Raw genomic sequence first — 18,317 nt, 5'->3', positions numbered from 1 at the left:
GAGGGGAGCAAAGGCTTCATCGTTTCAAACGGTCGGCAAACGGACCCGAAAGCTGGCGGGAGTCGCCGAAAAGGCCGGAGGAAGAGGCTATTTGCGGTCGCTGTTGTACGCCGCTCGAAAAAAATAAAGGGAACACTTAAAAAGCACATCCTAGATCTAAATGAATGAAATATTCTTATGAAATATTAGAAAATATAGAAAATCTACTTCCGGCGCTGTCTCGGGCGGCTGCCTGCCAGAGTTCCTCTTCACCTTAGTGTCTCTTTTTCATAAATTCTCTACTTCTATTTTTCTATTACTTCTTCTTGCTTGAGTAACTATTAAGTTCATTTTTCAACAATTTCCCTTTACACAGTTGAATGTGCTGACAACAAAATCACACCAAAATGATCCATGGAAATCAATTACATCAACCCATGGAGGTCTGGATGAGGAATCACACTCCAAATTAAAGTGTAAAAACAAACTCCAGGCTGATCCAACTTTGATGTAATGTCCTTAAAACAAGTCAAAATGAATCTGTGTTGCTTCCTGAGTGGACACTATGATTTCACACAAGTGCGACCGACTTGGAGTTACATTGTGTTGTTCAAGTGTTCCCTTTATTTTTTTGAGCAGTATATTTTCAAGACCTCCGAAGGGACTTACCTCCTTGGAGGCGCCCTTGGAGACGTGGCTCTCCCAGGGCAGGTGGCTCCTCTGCGGCAGCCTGAGCGGCGAGGGAGGGGTCCGAGCCGACCGGTAGCAGCTGGGCGAGACGGAGAGCGGCCTGATGGGAGACGGTCCTCTCTCCGGGGAGGGCGAGACGTGGCGACCGGGCGACGATAGCTCGGTCCTCGGGGAGAGGCTGTGGATGGGCGACGACAACTCCAGCCTCGGGGAGAGGCTGTGGCTCGGGGAGCAGCTCTCGCTGCTCGGGGAAAACGCTCGCGGCGACGCTCTCCAGCTCTGCCGGGACAACGTCGCCCTCCTGCTGCAGGGCGAGGCGGCTCTTCTGCTGCGCCAGAGTCCCCTCTTGGAGGGATCCTGGCCGGGGGTCGGACCGGGACCCGGAACGGGGGCCTCCGGCTCGGGGGTTCCTCGCCGGGAGAGCCCGCCGCCTCTGGAGGCCCCGCCTTTGGATGGATGCGTGTCGGACGAGCAGGAGGACGGCGGGTCGTCGTGAGACGTGGTCTCCTCGTCCTCGTCCTCCTCGTCCTCTTCGTCTTCGTCGTCGGATTTGTCCACGTCGGAAAACTGATGCTCCTCCTGCTCCTCGGAGCCCCACGCGCGGTCGTCGCTTCCGGCTGGAAACATTATTTCAGAATCAGAAGCGCTTCATGATATTGCGACTAAAAGGAATTTGCGTTAAATATGTGGGGATTGTAGTTGGTTGTGCAAAAGCATTATTGATGAGGCTACTATTTTTGGATTAAAAAAAAAAAAAAAACACGCACAACCGCTACCCACTGGGTGCTGGATCAAAAAAACGAAGTAGAGTTTAAAAAAATCCGTGCACCAAAAGCGCTCCAAAAAGAAAGGTGATTTATTTGACATATAACACAAAAAACATATTCTCGCATGCACGACGTATAAAATTCAAAAAAGCGGTCAAAAAATGAGGGAATCGACCATTCTTTTTAAAAATGGCGCCACGATAACAAGTTTGCTTGAAACGTCGCGCACACGAGATGTTATTGTGTTCTTGGTTATTGTTAGATATTAATACCTGGGGTGAGATGTGAGCGCTAGCATGCCGCACCACTCTAGCACTAGCATGCTGCATCACTTCAGCACTAGCATGCCGCGCCATTCTAGCACCAGCATGCCGCGCTACTTTAGCACTAGCATGCCGCGCCACTTTAGCACTAGCATGCTGCATCACTTTAGCACTAGCATGCCGCGCCACTCTAGCACCAGCATGCCGCTCTACTTTAGCACCAGCATGCCGCGCCACTTTAGCACTAGCATGCCGCGCTACTTTATCAACTCCCAATAACGCGAATCCCTCGAACCGACCGACGCGCAGGCGGGCCGAGAAGAAGCGCAAATATTTAAGAGCGTCTTTGACAAATCTCACCCACTACCCATCAATCGCAGGGTATAAATAGGCCGCAGATGAAAAGACCGGAATTTAATTGAATAGCAGCACGTCTCTATTCACAAACAGCCTTCTGAATGGAGACTCCGCTTTTAAAAACACGCCCTTCGCTGTAATGACTGCAGTTTGCCAGCAAGGAAGGGACGCCCGGAGGAGAAGGAGTGGCGGCGGCGGCGGCGGAAGGTCAGGAAGGCGTCGAGACCCTTTAGCATCTTTTAGCGATCCGAGGAATTCTCCCTTCTTCTTGACTTATTTATCGCGCCTATTTTTTTTTTTTCCCCCCCCTCTTCTGCAAGGCCAGAAGGGAGGAGAATAGAACATCACGTTGCATAAGCTGTCAGCGCTGAGCAGCGACGTCTCCTCGCGAGGAGGAGGGGGGGGGGGGGAGGGATTTCACCCGGCTACGTCGCGGTATCTCTCGACAACGGAGGAGAATACGAGTCTGCGGCTCCTGCTACCTGTTTCCTCGCTCTCCGGCTCATCCAGCGATGATTCAGATATTCCCATCGCCTGGCATTTCTTCCCGTGAGCCTTCGACTTCATGTGTTTGGTAAGGTTCCCTGGAAAAGAACAAGAAAAGCACATTAATTGATTTGCGCGGGACGAGACGAGAAGGACGCCGCTTCGGGATTCCGTCCCCCGACCTTTGGTTTTGAAGGCGAAGTTGCAGTGTTTACAAATGTACGGACGGACGTCGGTGTGCGTTCGGATGTGCTTCTTCAGCATGCTGGGTTTCTTGCAGCGGATGCCACATTCTCCGCAGATATATTTTCCCCTGCCGCGACCTCTGACGTAAATATACTCCTCGTTGGACTTGTACCTGGAAAACACACAGGACGGAGGAGGGGGTTCAAAATACAGGCGGTCCGTACAGTACAGTATTTGCATTCATATCGGCTATTTTTTTTTAATATTTGCATGAATATAGGACAATTATAAGCGAATAAGAATAAGAACAATCTTATTTATCCCGAAGGAAATTGTTGTGCCAGAGTTTCAAGTAAAACATAACGATAAGGGGTAAGAAATATAAATAAAACTATAAAGTGTCAAAGTCAAGGATATAAAGTGTTTTAAAGTGCAAAGATTTGAAAGAGGAATTAAAAAGTCTTATAGCCTCAGGTGGGTGTTGAATACAATACATATGTACTCACAATTTGTGTTTTGAGATGAGATGAGAACAACTTTATTAATCCCGAAGGAAATTGTTGTGCCAGAGTTTCAAGTAAAAAAGATAACAGTAATAGATAATAGTAGAAAGGAGGAAGAATAAGAAATATAATGAAATATGAATTGTCTTAACTGTTAGCAGTAACTACAAAGATTGAAGATTCCCTGCGGCTGAGGGAAGAGGAATTAAAATATTAATATTTTAAGTTATATTATAAATTTTAAATTATATTATATTTTATTATATGTTATTATATATTATATTATATTATATAAATTAAATTACATTTTAAATCATATTATATTAAAATTTTAATATTATCGCAAAGCCCGTCGTCACTCCGGGTCGCCGTTAAGAGACAACATTAAATATCCCAAAAAAAATTCTCCCAAATTTTGTGTACGGAAACGACACGACGATTCATTCCTTCGTTATAAACGCAGCTCAAACGTCTTATCCACGCGTTCACTCATTCACGCGTCAGAGAGAGACATTAAACCGTTCGCATAAGGCACACCCGGCAGAAACATGAGTCGTGTGTGTGTGTGTGTGTGTGTGTGTGTGTGTGTTCAATCCCGGGAGGGACGGAAACCGTTGCGGTCACATTCTGATCTCTCAACTCAGAAAATACATTTCCACAAGTAACCTGCGGATAAACAATCGCTTGCCTGTCGGGTCAGGAGGACTAAACCAGTACCGCCTTTCTAAACTAGGCCAACGCAGGTGCACCATATTTCACTGTCACCGGAATAACCTTGGATCAACCTTATTTTTATTTATTTATTTTTTTATCCCTCAAGTTTTCCATTTGACAATAGCGCAAAAATAAATCCCAAAAAAAAAAAAAAAAAACCAAGAGAGGACAATGGTGTCGATTGTCCGCGGTTTCCCCCGTTTAAATCATAAAAAAAAAAAAACAAAACAGCAGAGATATCTCTAGCAGCGTATGGAATAAACCATTTTTTTTTTTTTTTTTTTTGCCTTTCGCCCCGCCGGAAAAAAACACAGAAAACGAACAAAGAGGAAGCGGGAGACAAGGGCGTCTTTATGGAGGTGGGTCGGGGAAGCCCCACCAAAAGCCCTTTAGCACCGAGTCCACTGGCTGTTCCCTGCGCTACACCCTCGGCACACACAGATTACTAGCTATTCAGCTGCAAGCTGGCGGCGCTGCCAACAACAGCAGTAGCAAGAGAGAGAGGGAGCGGGAGAGGGAAGCCTAGTTTTGGCCAACGATCTAAAATAGGCACTATATACACAAATCAAGCGACACATTTAGTTCTACTCTATAAAAACACTGTTTATACACAATCTCCATGTTTACCGAAAAGCTATTTGCGGACACGGCGGACCACAGGCATGTTATATTTGAATGAATTGTCCTCTATGAAAATCTCCGTCTGCTCTCGGTGTTCGTGAGGAAACGCACGATCCGTTTTTTTTCGATGGCGAGCGACGGCTGTTCGATGCGGATCGATGAGAAAACAGGCTGCGAAGAGCGCCGTCTTGTGCGGCGGCGACAAATTTTAAAAAATAAATAAAAAAAAAAAGGTGTAGAATAAGTCTCGACGTCGGCGTTGTGCCGTGTTAACATTTGGACAAAATGTCCAAATGTTTGCATTTTACATCCCATGGCAACCCGGTGGTCCTTTCCGCGGAGAGCGGGTTTGGATCGTCTCCAGAAACCCAACGTTCCTAAATGAGCGTTCAGGGTTAACAACAGCGGGAAGCGGGTTTAAGAGTTGTGAATCGAAATCTTCTTGAATTTCTTCACTTTAGGGCGTCACTTTAGGTTTCTTCAGCTCTAATGGGGAGTTTTGCCGTGTTTTCGGGCAGGTCCGTATTATGGTGGCTTGTTGTTGAATCACAGAAACTAGGTTGCTATGCTAATGTGGACGTTACCAGGGGGCTGCTTCTGGTGCCGGATCTTTCCTGGTTGTTTGGAGGGCGCAGGTGGGCCTGATCCATGTGCGCCAACCCGTCTCGCTATCGATCCCAGTCGGGTGTTTGTTAAAGGTTGAGATCACAAATGATGGATATTAGCGGTAGCGCTAACAGGCACATGCTAATAGCCATCACCGCAGCGGCCATTTAACGTCACCTGTCGTAGATCGGTTTATGTTATAGCCTCAGAGAGCTACTAGCTTGGAAAGCAAAGACCGATATGCCATGTTGGTGTCTTGAAGTGAAGAAACACCGTTATTGCCAAATTCAGTTTATACATAGAGCACAACATGAGTGAGATTTGACCCATCATGGATGAACCGTGAGCAGAAGGCAGCAGCGCCAGGGGAGCAGCTCAGCGTCTTGCTAAACAACAACGCGGGAATCGAACCGCGAATGTTGGGTTCCAAGGACGAGCGGTCCGACCCTCCGAGCGGCGCCGCCCCAAGCGGATCTTTAGTTAGCAAAGAACGGAAGGCGGTCGCTCAAAACAAACAGAAGGAAGTAGCGCCTGGCTTCGTAAACGCCGCTCTCACCGGAGTGGCTCCGCAACGGTAACCGTGACGATGGGAATCAATCGGCATGAAGGTGGATTAGAGTCGACGGTCCACTGACTTCCGCTGGCGGCAAAACACAACGGCGAGGCTCACTTAATTACAGAGACAAGTGTTAATGGGGAGAAAAGCCGCCTTGATCCCGTAACCGCTTAAACTCCGAGGACTCTCCTTTCTCCGAGGCATTTTTCGGATTTTCAGTCTGAAATTGCGAACGTCACCAGAACGGAAGCGGAGCCGCGCCGCGCATATTTATTTATCACAGCGTCGCCTCGTCCCCGAGAGCACGGCGTCAAAATGTCAAGATGTAGACAAAGGACAGCGGGAGAGAGAGCGAGAGTCCTCGCCGAGTCGGGGTACCAAACATTCTGCCGTGTTCGGAGCGTTCCTTCCAAAAAAGACCAGGGAGGCGGAGGGGTACAAACCAGTGAGTAAACCTAAAAGAGCTACAAGAGCGAAACAGACCAGGGGGAGGCGGGAGGGAACTCTAAGCTGTTTATGCGGGGAAAAATGACTGCGTGGCTGAAAAAAGATAAAAACTGGTAATTAGCACCTTATCTGCCGCCAAGCAGGAGGCTCTTGTACGCTCAATCTGCGCGTACGTCGACAGCTAACATCCCCCGCCCCGTCTCGGCGGGCGCGTATCTGCAGACCGCCGTATCCCGACGGACAACCGGTCGGAACCTCGGCCGCCTCTCGATTGTCGAGCGTTTCGGGCAGGGATGCTAAAGGTGACGGTTCAAGGTGCGACCGGTTCGCGCCTCGCGCTAAATCTGTGACGGATCTCCAGAGCCGACTGGTGTTTAGAATAGAAACAGCTCCCGAGAGGTGATAAAAACATACCCACACCGGGACACGCGCATATTTCCCACCAAAGTACATGTTTTTCCTTGTACACAAGGCGAACCAGAAGTGCAGGAAAACAAGTAAATCCCCCCCCCCGGCTTCTGGCGCGTCCCTTTTTTCCAGTTTTATCTGTTTCCAGAGGTGAACAGCGACGCTAAAGGTGAGCTACCGGGCTCCAAGAAGGGGAAAAGATCACATCTCTGCAGAGTACACACCGAGTATTGTGCAAATAGTGAGCGTTCGCTAACGTCAAACATGGCAATCATGACTCGCGCTTCAAAATACGCCGGTGTGGTTCTTAAAGCGCGCAAAACAGGTATTAATGAGCGTCACGTTGTGAAGTTGAAGCAACTCTTCCCGTTCGCACAAACAAACACTCGCTCTCCCCGCTCTGTCTGCCTCGCGCTCCCTCGCTAACACTTCTAAAATACAGGCATGCCTGCCAGCAGTAACAGGAAAAAGCTTGGCTGCAGGTACAAATAAAAATCCCCGCTGACTCCGCCGCCTCCCATCTGTTACTGTAATTCACCGCGCACTATTTTGGTGACGGGATACCGAATCGGAGGATGCGGACTCGCTCTCCTACCCGCCTTCGAGGATGCGGACGCGAGAGGTATCGCTCTGCTTTGAGGTGGAGGCTCCTTCGTCGTCTTTGGTTTCCTCCTTTTCTTGCGGATGATCCGCCTTGACGTCGCTCTGGGACCCGGACGAGGTCGGTTGTACCTACGCTCGAAAACACACGGGGTGGAAAAAGAAGTGAATCCCTATTTGTTTGGGTATCGGACGGCGCTCGGAGGTCATACTTACCCGGGACACATGCGGGGTGCTGCTGACGGCGGGGGCGAGTTCGCCTTTGGCCGGGTTCGGCGCCGAGGCCATCGTGTACGTCTCTGAGCTGTGCTTCTGCTTGGAGCACAGGAGGGACAGGGCCACCTTGGTGCTGAGGCCGGGCAGGTTGGGGTTGTGGGCGCTGACGCTCCAGGAGGAATAAACCGAGGCGCTGGGGTCCCTCTGCGCAGAAGGATTGGGTTTGACGTAGTTCAGGTAGCACCAGTTGACGGAGGTGGACGTGTGGAGGCTCGGATACGAAGGGGCGCTTGGTCCCTCGGACGCTTTCTCCGCGACGGGCGGGGCTTCCGTCTTTTGACTCGTCTTTTTGGGAGGCCCTTCCTCCTGGATCGCCTCCTTGCCGGGTTTCTTTTCCACCTCGAGTTCTTCTCCCTCAACTTTTAGGGGCGTAGCCCTTAGCGTCTCGGGTGGCGTCTTATCGACCTCCTCGTGTTGTCCTCCGCCTCGGTTACCCTCTGCCTTGTCTTGTACCTTAACTTCCGCATCCTGGCCCTCTCCGGACTTGCGCCGGTCACCGGCCTCCTCCTCCTTCACCCTTTTCTGGTGACGCTGGGCTTCGGTGCTGAGCTCCAGACTAGCGGCGGGAGAGAGCATACGCTTACTGCCTCCTGCCCCGAGCGAACCGTACCCCTCCGGAGACCCCGAGGAGAGCTCTGAAGGTATCGCCAGGGGGAGGAGACTCTTGATGTCTGGCGAGGGCACCTTCAAGTAGGATCTCTGCAGCTTGTCCTGCTCCACCTGGCCCATGATGGTCACGGCCGTGCAAGAAACGGTCGACTCCTGGGGTCGACTGGAGGCCAGGATCTGGGAGAGGGTAGTGTACAGGGCACTGGCGTAAGCGGGTAGATGGGTCTGGATCCGCACCGGCACCACGAGGGAAACGACGGGCGTAAGCTGCGCTAGGCACGTCACAATGACCGGCTGCGAGTGGCGGTAGGAGACGGTTACAAGGGACTGATGCGTCAGGGCGAAGGGCATCGAGACCGAGGGTCGTCCCTCTGTGCCGGGAGGTGAGAGAACATGTGCCGCCTGCCTCGGGGGAAGGGGAAAGTAGACCGCCTGACTAGCTTGCGTCCCGGATGAAAACTGGAAAGGGACCAGAGTCGAAAGCTGACGGAGCGGTATGCTCAGTTGCTCCGCCATACGGATCTGCACCGGGTGTACCTGTATGGCCGGGGGTCCCGTGGGCGAGGGTAGGAATGTTCTGTGGACGAACTGGGAAGACGGCGCTTCGGAGATGGCCGCGGTGACCGGGAGCGGCGCGGACAGCGATCCCCCGGAGAACGCTTGCCGGCTTCTCGGCTGAGACGGGAGCACATCCTGCTGAGAGGGGATTTGCGGCTGCGACGGCTGCGACGGCTGCGACAGCTGCAACGCGTTCCCCGTCGCCTCCAGGCTGTACTGAGAGCTTCCCTTGGTGGCGGAGTGGACGGGAGGATGTCTGGAGTGGGAGGGGCCCGGCTTCGGACTCTCCGCTCTGGGTAGCTGACTCGCGCCGGCGCCGTCCTCCTGTTCCGGCTCCCCGAGAGTGGCGTGTTTCACAAGAAGACACTTTCTGCGCTCCTTCCAAGAGGTCACCGACTGCTGTGGGGAAAGAGAGCCGTAGTCGAAGGACTTGCTCCTCGCCTCCGCCGCCCGCTCCGGCGGTTGGGGGCTGGAGGGCGTCTGCTCCGAAGCCGAACGCCTCATCTCCTTCTGGCTTTGGTTGTGTTGATGGGAAGAGGATGGCACCATTAGCATCTTGGAGCTCTGAATATTGGAGGCCCAGACGGCAGGTTCTGATCTTACGGTATCTTCAAAAGAAGCAGAAAGGCTGGAATTGTGGGAAATGTTGCTCTCTTGACTGGGGCTGCGAGGCAGAGACACCGACTCAAAGCTAGACTCCCCGGAGGACTGTGCCGCTTCTGCGAGGCGAAGTCTCTTCTTCTTTGGTGGCAGTTTCTCTGCGGGGAGTTGGGCCAGAGTCTGGCTACGCTGAGGCCACTGGAACTCCTCCGCTCTCTCCGCCTCCTGGAAAACAGAAAAGGTTTTTCAGAATTTAGAGTCCTGAGGGGCGGCGCGTCGAAGCGGTCCAGCATTCGCAGATACACGTAGCCTATGCTAGCGTTCCTTGTAGAACGAGGAGATTGGTTTCAAAGGGCTTTTTTTCCGCCCGCCGCGAAGCCCGCGTACATTTAGGACCCTTAAGCCGAGACTGAATGGTAGAACTGTTGATGGGCGGTAAAAAAAATAAATACCCTTTAGAGCGAGAGTCGACCGATCGTCATTAGGACGTTAGCGAACGACCGCCGTACCTTGGACGAGGATGCCGTCGCTGGCGGCGACACAGATGGCATGTCAGCGTCGGGCTCCACGGTAACGAGGATCTCTGGCACTTGGATGTTGGGCTGGCGAATGAGGCGAGATGCAGAGGGTGATGGTTTTGGCTCGGGCCGCTGTGTTTGCTGACCCTCTCTGAGGTCTGGTTCCTGACTTTCAATGGGTATACTCTCCTGCTTTTCAAAAGAGCTTGTGTGCTGGATGACCGACACGCCCTTCCTGTCCCGCCGCTGCTGTTGTCTTGGCTCGGTCTGTAACGAAACACCTAGAAGCGCACAAAGAAAAACAACTTAGCGCGTTTTACTGCCCGAGCCTCTTCCGAGACGCTTCCCGGATTCGCCCGTCCGACAAGCGGGACGATGCCGGAAAGGGAAAGAATAAGGAACCGACCTGAGTGGACCGGTCCGCCCGCCACTGGAAGGAGGCCCGCCGAGCTTCCCGACCCGGCTAGAGAGCCGGGGCTCGGGGGATCCTCCTCTAGACTCTCCTCTTTCCTCCTCTTCCTCACCGCCATGGCCAGCGCTCTGAACTTATAGTGCATCATCATCTGGGGGCGATCCTCCCTGCATGTTTTGCTTGCCTCCCCGCTCTCTTGTTCCAGTGTTTGCTGTTCTTGGCAAGTGCCTTTGTGGGCCCTGTAGCCATCGCCGTGCTGGAACTGAGCCCCGCATGCTTCACATTCAAACAGGCTCAGACTCTTTTCCTGCTGTTGTTGCTGCGGACGCCTGGCGAGTTTGGAGCTTCTGGACGTAGAGGAGGCGATCGGGACGGCGTCCTCCGGCGTCACCTCCGCTCCCAAGGGAACTTCGATGGCGGGCTGGCGTCTCAGCATACGCTGCGCGTGGCCGACCGCGACGTCCGAACCCGTCGCTCGCTGCTCGTCGAACGACTGGCAGAGACGATAACCTTTGGAGGGCGCCGAAGAGGAGGCGGAGGGCTCTCGCTGGCCGGCGGTGGACGACGGCATCGAACGACTTCTGTGCAGAGGCACGGCGGACGATTCTCGGGAGGGCGGTATTTCCGTCTCGGGGTGGTGGGGGTGCCGGGAGCCGCTGGGACCGGGGCCTTCTCCTTTGGGATCGAAGGCGTAGGGATCTTTCGGGGCGGTGAATTTCTGGGACTCGAAGCTGCTTTTCCTGGACAGAGACGAACGCCTGGGCTTGACGCTGTCGATCTCGCTGGTGTCCACCACCGCTTCGTTGATGGTGATGAGCTTGGTGATGTGTTCTATCACTTGCGTTTTTGGTACCGCGAAGGGCACGTTCTTGTCCTCCGTTCCCGCCGCCGCCGCCGCCGCCGCCGCCGAGGGGACCGGAGAGTGCGGATGCTGATGGGGGCCGCGCTGCTGCCCTCCCAGTCTTCCGCATTTGCCGAGGATAATTTCCGCGTAGGTCTTGGCGCTAGCGCTGGGAGGGCTAACTTGGGACAAGTCGGTGCTTCCCGATCCGGAGAAGTAGCCGGACTCCGTGCTGCCTTTGCTGCCCGGCCCTAGAGAAGAGGAGGAAGAGGTGGAAAGGGAGGAAGGCGGGTCGTCGGGTGAAGCCACGGGGCCGCGCTTTCTTTCGCTGAGCCTCAACGCCAGCCTTTGTTTGACGGCCTGGGAGTCCTCGGGCCTCGGGGCGTCATCGGAAATCACGCGTAGCTCCCGCGCGCCTTTCCTCGACATCTCCTGAGCGGACGGCTTTCTGCGCTGACCGGTTTCTTCTTCGGACTCGGTGCTCTCGGCCTCCGTATGCTCCCCCGGGTCTTCTCTCGCGCCGCCGCCGCCGCCGCCTTCCACGCCGCTCAAACCCGGCTCATCGCGTCCGGACACCAGGCCAGCTTTGATGCGATGGGCGTGAGACTTGCGGTGCTTGTACAGGTTGCTCTTGGTCTTGAAAGAAAAGCGACAGGGCGCACAAGGATACGGTCTTTCCCCGGTATGCGAGCGGATGTGTTTCTGAAGAACGCTTGGCTTGGCGCAGGGATGGCCGCAGAAATTGCACACATATCTCCCTGGTTTTTGGGGTTTCTTCTCTCCTCTTCTGGGGGAATTGAGCCGTTCCTTGCTCTCTTGGTTGGACTGAGACGAGCTCCCGTGGCCGAGCTCGCCCGGGGCCGAGGAGGGCTGAGATGAGGTCGACGCGGAGGCCGGAGAGGCGACGAAGCCGCCTCCCGATGGACCCGCCGCGTCCGAATGCTGCCATGCTACCGCTTGCTGCTGCTGCAATCGAAGCAGGAGGTCGGCGCGCCTGGGCTGCCGACTCTGCAGTCGACCCAAAGCTCTGTGGACGGGACGAGGGTCGGAACTCTGCTGAGGTGGACAAGAAGGTCCGAGGGAGGGTTCCGCCGTCACGTGCTGCCGCTCTTGCCTTCCGGAGCGCTCCCCATCGGCCGGATGGCTGGGCCCGGCCTCCATAGAGTGAGGAGGAGGCCTCGCTGAAACAAAAGGAAGGGCTCTCCGAGCCTCATGGGGTTAACCGCATGGCGGCGGGAAGGTCAGGGACAAGGGATCATTGACGGACCGAGTTGCGAATCACGACGAGGGGCCTTTTTCCACTTTGGCCCGGAGTTATTCGAGACGACCGAACAAGGCATCGTTAAAAGGTGCCCCGGAGCCGCAGGGACGCAGGTAAACATGGAGCGAGTGTCCGGAGAGGGCGGCCCGTCGTCTCCGATGCCTCGGCCGTCCTACCGGACATCCGAAGGTCTCGTCTTCATGTCCTTCGGCGACTCCCCGGACTTAGCGGTTCAGGCTGCGGGAACACAGAAGAAAAACAATGAGTCGTCGGCGCCGAAACGTACGTTCGCGCGTCGGTTCGTAATCGACGGTTTTACGGAGCGGACGGCGAACGGGGAACTCGAATCCACGAGAAAAAAATAAATTGAAAAACGAACAAAAAAAGGCCGGACTTTCTGCTCGAAACCAGACGTACGGGATTCGCATCGGACCCGAAAAGTCGGAGCGGCTCGGTGTCGCGGCTTCGTCCGAGGCACCGACAAAGACCGCAGTGTCGGGGCAAGAAGTCAAAATAAATGTTAGAAATATAAACGAGGTTTATCTGATCTGGCGCTCCGGTTAACGGGGTAAACTGGCGGAGATGTTTTTTTTTTTTGGCGGATAAATACTTTTCAGCGACCCGGATCCAGCCTTTCGCGTTCTGAGGTACCGGGGAAACCTTCGCGTTGCGGTATTTCCCCACTCCCGAGTCGGCCTTTAATTAAATCCTTTATCGAGAAGCAAACGCCGCTATATTTCCAAGGTTTCGCAAATTCTTGCGTCGCGGCCAGTCGAAACAAATCCCGGCCAATCACAACGGTTCTTCATCCAACGGCGTCAATCATCGTCCGAGAAGGCGGGAGACGTCGGAAGAGTTTCGATGAGGGAAGAAGACGTTTCGACATAAAGTGTAGCGAAGTTACGATTAGCATCGCATCGTAGCAACGAGCGCTAGCCGGAAAGTATCTTCGCCTTTTATTTTATTGCTTTACATCCGCTTTTTATGACCTGGAACCGTTTTTTCATGCATTATTTGTGCCATTTTTCTGTCTAAAAACGCGGAAAAAAAAACAGGCTCTGGCATAAAAGCACTCCGATTCACTTTTAATTTGAAATGAGAAGAAATTTAGTATTAAATAGAGCAGCGTTTCCCGACCACTGGTCAGAAAATGATTTATCCAACGCAAATAACGTGTCTTCCTATGTCTATGTGGGCAGCGTTTCCATTCCATGGCAACGGGAAGTGAATTAACCTGTGCATCTGTGTATCAGAGTGATCAGTGACGCTTTGCGTGATACATTTTTAAAATAAAAAGTACTTGTATCTGCGTAAACAAACAGGCAGCGTTGTTGAAAACGACCAAGACGAGTGAGAAAGCGGTGAAAGCTGCTATAAAGTAGCTGAACTCGTCTCTAAATCCAAACATCCAAACACCGTAGCAAAACATTAATACGGTAAACCCTTATTTTTCGTGGGGTTACGTTCCAAAAAGAACCCGTGATAGGCAAAATCCGTGAAGTAGAAACCTTTATTTTGTTTTACAATTATTATACAATTAAATACTCTATCATACATCGCGGCTGTCGTCCTTATGTGTTTTTCTTCCTTCTTTACGGAACGAACGGAAGATTCATTCATTCCGTAATGCCGACCTACAGCCGCATAGCTTTTAGCTTCCCTTAGCATGTCCAGAAGTTTAGCTTTATCTGCCATAGATAGCATCTTCCGCTGCCTTTTTGTCAACATTATGGGTTTTAGAGAAACTCCAAATTGCAAGAGAATTCGCACGTACGTCATGTAAATTACGCAAGTCGTTTTACGTACGTGTACATATTAAACTGCAACGTTATTGACGCACAGGTAGAGAAGAACTTTTTAGCCAATCAGAACGCAGAAAACGATGCACCATGCAAATCTGTGAAGTAGCGAAACCGTGAAAAGTAAAGCGTGTTATAGCGAGGGATCACCGTATAACCTGCCGGCAAAATCATTGTAGAAGAAACGCTCGGCTCTGGCGTTGATAAAGAAAAAGTTCTCTGAAATAATACGATTTTCAGACATATTGATGACGTGTCTTCAGACATTTAAAAAAGTGTTCTGGAAAAGTTGCATTGTAACTTGACGAATCTATAGATATTATATATATTATATTTCACACCAAGTAAATTGAGACGACGGTTTCATTCTAACTCATTAGAAAATGTTTTTAACATATTTATTTGGTGGTGTGATTTTTCTAACGTTAAATACGTGCCGTGGCTCAAAAAAAAGGTCGGGAAACACTGAAATAGAGAATTCAACTCCTCGGTCAAAGTTCAACCGTGACTCGCCAGATTCTCCGACGCCATCGGGCGCCAGGAACATCCCGAAATCCCCGCGTTTCCTCGCCGATTTATAACCGGGCTTCGTCCGAGCGGTGTTGTCACGCACCGCCGTATAATAAGGAAGTCAGAGGAGGAGAAAATCAAGTTACAGTGAAGCGGCGTGAAGGAGGGAGGGGTCGGACCGTCCCATCCCGATGGAGGGCTCGCGTCCGAAAACGGCCCGTCCGCCCGATTCCGGCGTTAATAAATGATTTTCTTCTCCGCGGCTATCAGGGTAAGTTTAATGATCTCTGGCGCGGCTGTTGATGCGGCTCTTAAACAGGCCGATTAGAGGGTTTTAAGGTCGGGGGAGAACACTGCTTGCATTATTCATGGCCGCCTCGTCTGCCAGCTTCCAGCGGGGGAAACACGCAGTCGGGGCTCTGCCAGGAAGATGAGGGGGGAAGGAATGCCTCGCCGGCGCGCACGCCCCGAAAACACGCCAGGGGAGCGCACGCCGACGCACGCCGACGCCCGAATCTGTCCGCCGATCGGCGTCCCGGGGTGACCTGACCCGCTTCCGCTCTGCAAAAGGGGTTTCCTTCCTCGCCCGGGACGAATTTGCCGATAATCCCCACACCTGTGGAGGAGAAGACGGCTGACGGAGGCGAAAAGCTGTTTTTTATTTATCGCTTCGGGGGAATAAAAAAAAACAACAAAAAAAAAAACGGCGCCGATAAGCCTCGCCGCCGCCGCCGCGTCGTGAATTATCGCCTCCCGGTTTCCACGTGAAGCGGTTTCTCCAATCAGCGGCTCAAATGGGATTAATATCTCGTGTCGGCGGAGGGAGCGCAGGTACACACACACACACACACACACACACACACACAGAGAGCGCCGTTGCTGCAGTTTTTGCAGTCAAAACTTCATTATCATGCACAGGAGATCATGACCGGCCCGTTTCCACGGCGATCCCCGCGGCCGGCGGCGACGATCCACGTGCAAAAAAAAAAAAAAAACATCGTCTCACCTGCAGCCCCGATAAACACTCTTAAGTGCTTTTTTTAAAAAAAAAAAAAAAAAAAAAAAAAAGTCTGCTCTCGCCCCGAATGTGCACACACACACACACACACACACACACTCTTACCGGTGGTAGCCTGGTGCAAGTTCCCATGGAAACCAGCCTACTCCGAGCCACGGCAGATGGAGAGAGAGAGGGAGAGGGAGAGCTCTCGGTCTAAATTTATCTCCCAGCATCCTCTCCGACTACAAATGCACACTTGCAGCAGGAAGTGAGGAGAAGCGGCGCCCGTCCTCGCCGCCGTGACCCGACATCCCGGCGCCGTGAGCGACGGCGGGCCGACGAGCGCTCGCGCGTAAATCTCCGCGGAGCCGAAAGCCCGACGCGCTTGCGACGGCTCTGCAGCATTCCCCGAATATCAGGTAAACGGCGAGGAGTTCAATCGCAGGGCCCGACGTAAACCGCCGAAAACAAGAGCTGTCAATCAAAAAAAAAAAAAAAAAAAAAAACCCGAAACCTGGGCGAAACCTCAGGCGGGATCGGAGGAATCCCTCGGAGTCGATATCCGCCTTAAAATCAAAACGTCCGAAAGCGACGGACGGGATCTCGTTCCGGCGAAACCCCCGAGAAGCGGGAAAGTCCAACTTTAGCTTAATTTCAGGTCGCTGCTTTTCTTGTTTTTTTTTTGCGAATGAAAGTTTAAAAAAAGCGGCGACGAACAGTCGCTCCGCACCTGCATGGAAGGAAAGAAGGGGAGGGCGAGTCGGACGGACGGGTAAAGATGGATCCCAACGGCGAGGGGAAGGGATGGAGCGTAGATTACCTGACGGAGACGAGCGGTCTTCCCCCCTCAGACGCTTCACAAGCTCTGAGAGGCGAGAAGGGAGAGCGGATATGACTGTTTGAGTGGGTGTGTTGCCGAGGGAGGGAGTGATGGAGAAAGCGAGAGAGGGAGGGAGGGAAAGGGGAAGACGCTAAATGAATGTTTCCACTGTAAGAGGAGGAAAGCGGTTGCTGAAGCTCCATTAAAACATATAAAACTAATTAGATCCTCAAGTCGCGTTATGCAAATGCTAAGCAAAAATAGCACACACACGCTTGCAGAGTGCAGGAATGCTAACCGTTGCTTCTTTCGCTCTCACGGCCGCCCGCTAATAGGATTACAAACGGGTCCGACGTGGGATTTTCCCTCGCCGCCGTCACCTCCTTATCGGCGGAGGTATCTGATCGTAAATCTCCCGGCGAGGCGAGCGAGGCGGGGATATCGGCGGAGGAAGCGGGGAGAAGAGAAAGAGAGAATTGAGAATGAACGGAGGTCCCGCTGTTCCTCGCCGGCGGAGCGCAGGAAGCGTGACTCACGCGCTCTAAAATAAACACACTCGCGGCACGGCGAGGGCGGGCCTGCGCGCAGGGCGGGCGGACGGCCGGGACGCTTATCGGCGAGCGGAGGGCAGAGGGCGGGAGGGGGGACGACGGCCAGACGGTCAAACAGAGCCGCTTCCCTTCTTTTTCCTCCGATACGTCTTTCGCGTCCCCCCCCTCCCTCCCCGGTCGTCGTCGAACCCTTGTTTTATTTGCTTCCAGTCAATAGCGGTGTTGTTTGTGACGCGGCGATCACCGGCCGGCGGGCCTGCGGGAGCCGCTGTGCTGGCCCGATGCTGCGCCGGCGGCCTGGAAGCGTCGCGGCGAGGCATTGTGTTGTGTCTTGAGTGAATGTGGTCATTGTCGGCGTTAACAGCGCGCACCTTCTACACTGTACTTCCCTGTCAGGGATCTTCACCCATCCGTCATCCCTTTGTCCTCTGTTCCCGAGACCGAGGGCTTCTGACGGGAAGATGGCGGCGGGAGCCCGGAGGGGACAACGCCGCCACTGTGGGCGTGATTGACAGGAAACTCGCCCTACAAAGGGGTAACTTTCAGACGCTCGTGGAAGACGACCCCCCCCCCCCCCCCCCCCGGCGGCGCCCGGCCCGGGATTCCAGAACGTTAGAATATTCATCCGTTCGTCCCTCCGATCGGGGTCGCGGGGGAAGGCTGGAGACCATCCCGGCTGGGGCGGCCTACGATTCGCCCGCTCGTTCACGCGTCAGATAGAAAACATTTACAAATCCTAGAAATGTGCAAGCGTTTACACGTCTGGACAGTTTCAGGTTCTCCACTGAAACTCCTACAACTGTGGGAGGAACCGGGAGAACCCTGAGGAACCCGCGCAGACACCTGGAGAACATGGAGATTGCGGGAATACCAAGCGGGGACCTTCTAACTGTGATGCTAAAGCGCTAACCTGCCTTCTAACTGTGATGCTAAAGCCCAAACCTACCTTCTAACTGTGATGCTAAAGCGCTAACCTACCTTCTAACTGTGATGCTAAAGCGCGAACCTACCTTCTAACTGTGATGCTAAAGCGCAAACCTGCCTTCTAACTGTGATGCTAAGGCGCGAACCTACCTTCTAACTGTGATGCTAAAGCGCTAACCTCTGTGTGAAAATATACATCATGGCGCTCCCGGCTGGGGCGGCCTACGATTCGCGCGCTCGTTCACGCGTCAGATAGAAAACATTTACAAATCCTAGAAATGTGCAAGCGTTTACACGTCCGGACAGTTTCAGGTTCTCCACTGAAACTCCTACAACTGTGGGAGGAACCGGGAGAACCCTGAGGAACCTGCGCAGACACCTGGAGAACATGGAGATTGCGGGAATACCAAGCGGGGACCTTCTAACTATGATGCTAAAGCGCTAACCTACCTTCT

At 53.1% G+C, this 18,317-nt stretch overlaps 1 protein-coding gene across 1 annotated transcript in view; it reads right to left on the bottom strand.

Moving 5' to 3' along the window:
- hivep3b (HIVEP zinc finger 3b) overlaps window positions 1–18,317 on the bottom strand; it is a 41,297-nt gene that overhangs the window by 1,625 nt on the left and 21,355 nt on the right. The window contains exons 2-8 of the mRNA XM_086155235.1: window positions 10,151–12,495; window positions 9,736–10,025; window positions 7,400–9,451; window positions 7,179–7,315; window positions 2,725–2,900; window positions 2,539–2,640; window positions 649–1,286 (exon numbers count right to left, since the gene is read on the bottom strand). Coding sequence (XP_086011361.1) covers window positions 649–1,286; window positions 2,539–2,640; window positions 2,725–2,900; window positions 7,179–7,315; window positions 7,400–9,451; window positions 9,736–10,025; window positions 10,151–12,158 — 5,403 coding nt within the window. The 5' untranslated portion in view covers window positions 12,159–12,495. The remainder of the gene's footprint in view (window positions 1–648; window positions 1,287–2,538; window positions 2,641–2,724; window positions 2,901–7,178; window positions 7,316–7,399; window positions 9,452–9,735; window positions 10,026–10,150; window positions 12,496–18,317) is intronic.

This window comes from Fistularia commersonii, chromosome 11, assembly GCF_037954325.1.
Source record: "Fistularia commersonii isolate RoL2024-O1a breed Wild chromosome 11, RoL_Fcom_v1.0, whole genome shotgun sequence".
Lineage (NCBI taxonomy): Eukaryota > Metazoa > Chordata > Actinopteri > Syngnathiformes > Fistulariidae > Fistularia > Fistularia commersonii.
This window is presented reverse-complemented; position numbering and strand designations above follow the sequence as displayed.